We start from the raw sequence: 7,984 nt of genomic DNA, 5'->3' as shown, positions 1-7,984 counted from the left end.
TACATAGGCGTATGCCGAGTGTATACAGAGGTGTCGTCGGGTCCCGTTTTTACTCCACTGGAACAACACTAACTCCAATAAAAACCCATTCATCGGTAGATAATAGCGGGTAACGCTTAGGCTATTGACGGGATTTCTATATGACGGGTACCGTATAGAGGTAGGTCCGTAGCAATACAATGGAACCAAACCCATTCACTGGCCAGAGAACGACACGGTTGCCTATTGGTCAATATAGAAATGCGCCACCGGTCGACAGTAAGTAGAATCGCTAAGCCAGTCATTCACCTCAGGCTCTTCACACCGTGCGGACACTATGCTGACGTGGATTCTCCTCCTGGCGTTCTTCTACGCGATTACGCTGCGCTCTACTAGCTGGTTCCTTCATGAGGAACGACGTCTTTATGTTTCATGTGTTACTGTTCGTCTCTGTACTGTCCTGTACTGTTCTGTGTTTATTAACCCGCTCTATTTTTCAGCGTCTAATCCGTTTTATTTTTCAGGGCCGATTTCTCTCTTGATTTTCAATGTTTTATGGAACCAAACTAATGTCCGAAAGTGTCGGCTCTCATTTGTCGGTCACGTGTCGAGAATGTCGGGGAAGTGTCAGCGAGGAAATGATTTCCCCACGTGCCCTCACACAGGTAACTCAAACCAGGACGACAACGCCTCAACGTCATTATCTGCCTACATAGTGTATTGAGTGACGTGAATGACTGTCAAATCTATCGGGTTGCTAACGGTAAAAAAAATTGAGTGGTGTCACGCTGGTCTCACCGGCAGGATCCTAGTTGTGCTCGATCCTCGGATCACCCCACCGGCAATTAGTTAACTCTAGTTCTGGCCATTGGCCGCCATGGTTCAGCGGCAGAACTTCTCCCCGGAGTTGTTCTCGATCCTCGGATCATCCCACCGGCAACTAGTTAACTCTAGTTCAGACCATTGGTTGGCCATTGGTTCACCGGCAGGACTTCTAGTTGTTCTCGTTCGGCAACTAGTTAACTCTAGTTCAAGTCAGTTAGCACTACTCTTTTTTTGTCTATAGCAATCTGGCAGATTTGTCAGTTATTGATGCCGCCCGGCACATCCTGTAGGTAGATAGTGAATGTGAGGCGTTGGCGCCCTGGTTTGCGTTCCCCGCGCGAAGGTACGTAGGGACAATGTATCCTGGCTGACTCGTCACCTGTCATTCTCGGCACGTGACCTGCAAAGGAGAGCTGAAAAGCTTTCGGACATTAGTTTTGTTCCGTACCAGGTTTTCATCTCTGTTCTCTCTCTTCTCTCATTTCAGGAATAAGAAGGTGATGACGAAGACACCATGAAGACGACGAAGAAGAGATTCCGGAGTTTCAACCGCCGCTGGGATCTGATGCCAGCCAGTGACGACGCCACATAAAGCTAAGTTAATTTGTCATAAATGTATGCCCAATAATCATCACACATTCTGTCGTCTCTCTATAATTTTCGAAATGTACATATATATAATATATACACATACATATTACAGTGTATATTAATATCTGAAATCTATAAAAATCGCGACTTCAACAATAACCACGATGTGACATTGAGTGATCGCTACCCAACACGGAATCGGATATGCGTATGCAATGAATGCGGGAATATCTACCATTGAAGCCCGTACAATTCGACCAGACGTTGTTTAAATGTCATAGTTCTCCGATTAATCATGTTAAACGATATCACGATAATTTAGAAAATCAATTCTGTCAACCGAAACGCACACCAAATAAACAGTTGAAGAGAGGCGCTGAATCGGTGCAGCAGCTGTACTGAACAATAACTTGTTGCATTTGAAGTAAAACTGAACAAAATTATCGATGATTTCGTTGATATCTATGAACTCAAGGAGTCGCAGGGATCCTGCAAGAACTCAAGGAGTCGCAGGGATCCCGCAAGAACTTGTATTATCGTTACAAAAGGATTTTGGTTATTTTTTTCTACATAAGTTCATAAGCAGAACGTTTATTACAAGAAATTGTCTTTGGAAAAATGAATAAATCCAAAAAGGTCAATCAAATAATGAACTTTTGTGGTCTGAATGAATTGGATTATCCGCTAAATCGTTTTGACGAAGAATTGGGTCGGCTTGTCATCACGCCTGGTCAGAACTATGTGCAAGATTTCACAGGATCGTTTACATGTCATCACCTAAAGCAAAAAGAATTAAGATTAAAAAAATTTAAAAAAAATGTCAAACGACACAGCAAGGAAGCTAGCAGAAAGAGAAACCTCCACAAAACATATCTTATTCAGTTTTACAATTATGAAAGATTTCGTATGGAGACAGTTTTCAAGAAACAAAGTCACTTTTTTATTTATCTCATTCAGAAATCAATAAAATTGCTGCTTATTCTAGAATCGTACTCATCAGCAATTATATAGAAGATTGCCCGGAAAATAGCTTAATCAATCATGGATTCCAAGATTCTTAGCTTAATAGCGCAAATTACTCAGACATAGAGATACGCACGTATATAATAGTTCATTCAGGGAGTGATGTTGCCGCCAATTGTCGCGAAATCGACACAGAACAAAATGCGTTTACTTAGACGAGGGAAAGATAACAAGAATCGGCAGACGATCTGCGGTCAATAAATCAACAGACGATGTGATCGATCCATTTCGAAGATGCGACAAACGCGAGCATCGTCGACGGCTGCGAACGAAACCGACCTCATCGACTGCCCGTACCTATCGAAGAATAACGTCTGGTTGACAGTGTTGTTGTACGTATCGACGCCGATCTGTTTGACCGGGTTCGCTTTGAACGCTATCAGTTTCGTGATTTTACGCAAGCACAATTCGCGTTCAAATTCTTTCCACCTGTTGCAGATTTTGGCCGTCGTCGATAACTGTTTTCTGTTAGTGTCCGTGTCGCTGGTGAACGCGCGCCGTTTTTTCGCCTACTTGACCTACGGTTGGCAGTTCTTCTATTTATCGGACGCGTTTATCGGGCCGCGATTCCTGGTCTACCTGGCCCCGCCGCATCTGACCATGCGTATGATCAGAAACTGGCTTATCGTGCTGATGAGTCTCGACCGGGCTATTCATATCGTCTTCCCGTTGAAATCGATCGTTTTATGCACGAAGTTCAAACTTAACTTATCGTTCGCTTTCATTGTCGCATGCAGCGTTGGTTTACACGGTTTCAAATTCTGCTGTTTGACGCTTGCGGAACAGATTCCCAAATGCCCCGCGATCGATATTCCGTTACTGCGATTTCATAACGAAATCCCCGCTGTTTTTGGTGAACTGAGTCTCGTGGCTTTGATTATAATTTTGCCTTTCGTAATTCTATGCGTGACAAATACGATATTATCGGTGCACTTGTACCAAGCGCGCACCAACCGACAGATGCTGACCTCTGGCGGCCCACAGGGGAAAGACCAAGAATTGCAAGCGACGCTACTCGCTTTAGGTATCGTGGTGACGTTTCTGGTTTGCGAGAGCCCGAACAGCGTGGAGCGGATCGTCGAAATCGCCTTCTACGACGGCAAACGATTGCGCACGCATCCTATGATGCAGGTTTCCATACAAATAGATTCGTGCGTCAATTTTCTGGTTTATTGCCTTTCGAGTAAAAAATTTCGAACACTCACCGCGCAGATGCTGACGATGAGAAAGGAATGAATCAAATTTCTGTCGTCAAAGAAAAATGAGTGAGCAAACAAAATTAGGCAGTTGTTTCAGCCAATGAAGATATATTATCCAGACACTAAGAAAGTGGCCTGTTATACCTGCAAGGAGACACTGTCGACCCTGGAAAACGGTACCTTACCCAATACCAGACACCGCCCTACAGAGGCGGATCCAGAGCTTATATTGAGGGGTAGCACCCGATCACTATTAAAAAGTGGCACTCCCACGAGTAGCTATAAGATGGGTTAGGGGAATATCTTGTAAAAAACCCTGCAGATGCTATTTCCAAACATTTGAGCTTCTTTCAACCGAATGAAAACATATATTTGAAGCGTTTAGACGTCCTCAGGTGGTACCGACTTTTGACGGGGACGATTTTTGGGACCAACTGAAAGTCTAAAGGGTAGCACGTGCCCCGGGTGCTACCCACTGGATCCGCGCCTGCCCCAGATGGACAACGTGGTCTCCGCTATGAGACGCCGTCTAGACCGGTAGAGTTGTATCTCAACGCTTAAAGCATAACACTGTTTAAGTGAACTTAAGTGATACGTTTTGATTTGGCAGACCATAGAAGAGTAAACTGCGGTATTAATGTATATATTTTCAATAAAGAAATGTCCAGAAAAAAACTTTTTACCAAGGGTAATGACAATGTGTTTTCTACCCGGCCGTATGAACAAAACGCCATAGATTTTTTATGTAATACGGTATGAAACCTGTTTTTGTTCAGGAGTATGAGAAAGTTGCGACATTAGAGACATCTGATTATGGGTTATGCATCCGAAGCCTTATCTTCTTAGCTGCTATACGCGAGATGATCGATTTAGAAATTAGTAGTAGAAAAATAGGACAATTGACGAAATATTTGCAGAAAGATCAGATTTCCAGTTACTATTTGTTAAAATAGAACCATGAACGTTTTTAAATCCAACAAGTTCAGAGCCAGTTAGCACTGAAGCTAGCATATTATGACAATTAGTTGTCTATTCCTTCAAAGGTATTGGTATTTTCAATTGGTATTTTTTAGAAGCTTCTGGCGACTTATTTGAAAGTATGCCTCGTATGAGTGACAGCTGTATGAAACACACCAGCGTGAACCCCGCGTGTACAATTCACGTATAAAAAATCAGTAAAAGATAAACCATGCATGATCAATTTTTTATTGCAATTCTATGTAAATCCCACGGGAACGGCAGCGGCAGATTGGTTGAGGGGTGAGAGAGGGGTTGATCTCATTTCGACTTTCATACGACCGTATGATATTGTTTTCATAAATTGCCCGCCTTGAAACAACGAACTGCCCTTGAAAGTTCCTGGCAATATGTGGTCTCGATAAGAAACCTATCTAGTTTCAGAGAATGCGGAATACCGAACCAGTCACCCCGCACCTGACTAGTAAAATCGGCTCATGGTCTCCAAACAGGCTAGATAAGTTATTGTCCCCACAGATCAGTGGTCTGTTGGTTAGATCACGTTACTTTGGCCATGAATCCTGGAGATTCAATGATCGAACGTTGTGGTTAGCTTATCGAATGAGCGGGACTAATGGGCTGCTTTCCCAAGAGCTTTAATTGGACAGGGTTACATTACTTTGACCTAGTTTTTTTACGCCGCGAAAACCGTTATAATAATGATTTTTTTCTTACGTTAATAAATACTGTGTATAATCATATGGGTGTTGTGCGATTCGATGTGCACTACGTCATCAATATAGGCGTTTCAAAATAACAAATGAAAATATGAAATAGATGTTCATTCTGTAATTAGACAAATTTCATGACTGATTTTATATTTTATGATTTTCGTGTATTTTTGATGATGGAATTTGAGTGCATCATTTTCACCCGTCAAGGGATTCGAACCCACTACGCGAAAGCTGTTCCCGGAACCCCTTGACCTCACGAGTCGTTGGAGTCGTTACTAGCCGACCAGAATCCAGTCGTACCAATCACAGCGCTCGTAACAAACGACATTAAGGCTACTGTTGGAATTCCCGTTAAATTGACCAATCAGCGAACGTTTACCGAACAAGGAAGTATTTTGCATATCGACATATGACGTGGTCATGCGCAACAGCGCCAGTAATGAAATCATGCATCGTGAGGCCATGGGACTGATGGACACTGGGCCCCTGGCAAGCGAGGATGGACTGGTGTTGCATTACGCCAATATTCGGGCCAGACTGGTTGCCTGTCAGTTCATTCAAGTGTCGATATATTCAACTTCGAAGTAAATTTCTTGGTCCGTATTCTTCACGCCTGCATTGTGTTAGACAATAAGAAATGTATGCTAGTTTCAAGGCATTAATAAACTATCAAGTAATTTTCGTATTTCCACCTGTCTGGTCGTCACCGCACCTACACAAATCATGTATTTCTTTTTACTAACCATCCATCTTTATTGAGGAAGAAAAACATAAGCTAATACAAATTTTAGATAAATCTCGCAAAGCGCCTAAGTGACGTTGTATGCGAGGGAGAATACACATTTATTGAGGCCAAAAGACTGTAATCAATAGCTGCAACGTACGTACGAATGCCGCCACATGAGTGAAAAGTGAGCATTTTTCGGTGAGGTCGGTTCCTTCCTGATTGGGCTCAAATACGCTCAGGCAAAGGTTCAAGTGAGGAAAACTGCGTTTTGTGAAGGACACCAAGGGTTCATAATGGATCATGATTGAGAAAGATTGAATGTGAGTTACGTACGTAAACCTTTCTGAATCCAATAACTGCCCTTTTCTTTAAACTTTGCTACATAAACGAACGAGAAATAATTTAAAAATTTGATAAATCAGGTATGGAATATTCACTTGACACAAAAAAACCAAAATGCAAAATACAGCTTAAAAAAGTCACTAATTCCCTGTGAAGCATGCGCGCGGATTAATTTACAATCCGCTTACGGTAATTAAAAACAATGCTGTCATCAAACTATAAAATGGGTCGCTTTCTGTGAGTTGTTAATTGTTGTGAATCTTCCGACAACGCACCCAAAACTCAGGTAAGCGATGATTTTTACAGTTTGAGGGAGTTTTGGTAAAATCTCAGGTAAGTGCCTTTGGAATCTACGAGGTGTCAGGAGGGGGGTCACAAATACCACCGTGTAAAGACCTACGTCGGAACAAAGGTGATGTTTTTTTGCACGAATCGCGTTCCATACAAATCAACTGGTATGCTTCACTGGATCTATCCGACAAAAACTCGTTACACAAGTAACGTCTTACTTAAATTAACGAAGAAATCCCACTCTTCGAAGTGTGGGATTTCCTCATTTATCTACAGTATACACGGATTATAGTGTTTATTCGACAACTAACGTCTAACTTATTATAGTCTATCGGCCTACAACTTACGTCATTTGATTTTGAACGATATAAAGGGAATATAATGGATTCTAATATTAGAGTTTTGTAACGTCTAACTTTGGTTTGAAGTCCTTCGGCCTAAAACCTACGTAATTGAATTTGGAATGAAAGTAAAGGAAATGTAGCTGATTTTGATATAAGAGTATTGCCTCATAATCTTACACGTGAATCACGCCTCCATTACATCAATAACCGCCTTCGTATTGACAAAAAATCCTAGAAAACTTGGTTCCAGAAGATCCTGCATCGTTTGAGCGGTTTCCTACGTTTGACTTTCGAGAAAAATTTATTTCCAATTAGTCAACATTAAGTCAGATTTAAATCGTGGTGGAACTGCGCGCTTGGGTGTCTAGATACTGCTGATGGGGAAGGGATACCCGGACACATAACCCTCTCATCAACGAATCGTGAATTAATTGATAAATGCAATTAATCATTTTCTTCCGATCCAGAATGTACAAGACTTTGTTCATCGCCTTGGCCTTGTTTATGGTCATCGGAGCCATCGCTGCCGAAGGTAATCATTCTTTTTCACCGCAACATAGTATTCTATCGCAAATTATTCACGGTTTTGCCGATTTTGCATCGATTTTTTAGAAGTTGAAATCGAAGAGAGAGGACTTCCATGTTTCTGTCGCGGTAAACACGGTACCTACTGGCTGATCGGTGGACCCAGCAGTGGATGTTGCTCAAGATTGATGGGAAGATGTTGTCCTAACTAAACATCTCACATAATTCGACATTTTTTTATGATGTTAATCATAAGCTCGAAAAAATAAAAAAGTTGTCAAAACAACAAGGTATTTCATCAGATTCTTCTTATTCGACCTGGGATTTAGAGGGTGAGTGTGATTTGTTCGATTGGGATGTCAGAAGCAGAAGCGGTAACTGCCAGAACCACAGGGGTCAGGAGCGAATGAAAGTGCCTTTCCCCCGAAATGGTTTCGATCTCGACTG

General features: G+C 42.0%; 1 protein-coding gene across 1 annotated transcript; it reads left to right on the top strand.

Annotated features, from left to right (window-relative positions):
- Positions 1 to 2,652: 2,652 nt before the first annotated feature.
- On the top strand, positions 2,653 to 3,654 carry LOC141907832 (FMRFamide receptor-like). Its single transcript, XM_074797574.1, has one exon. The coding sequence runs from the start codon at positions 2,653 to 2,655 to the stop codon at positions 3,652 to 3,654; it is 1,002 nt and encodes a 333-aa protein (XP_074653675.1).
- The last annotated feature ends 4,330 nt before the right edge of the window (positions 3,655 to 7,984 follow it).

The sequence above is a fragment of the Tubulanus polymorphus genome, chromosome 6, assembly GCF_964204645.1.
Source record: "Tubulanus polymorphus chromosome 6, tnTubPoly1.2, whole genome shotgun sequence".
Lineage (NCBI taxonomy): Eukaryota > Metazoa > Nemertea > Palaeonemertea > Tubulaniformes > Tubulanidae > Tubulanus > Tubulanus polymorphus.
This window is presented reverse-complemented; position numbering and strand designations above follow the sequence as displayed.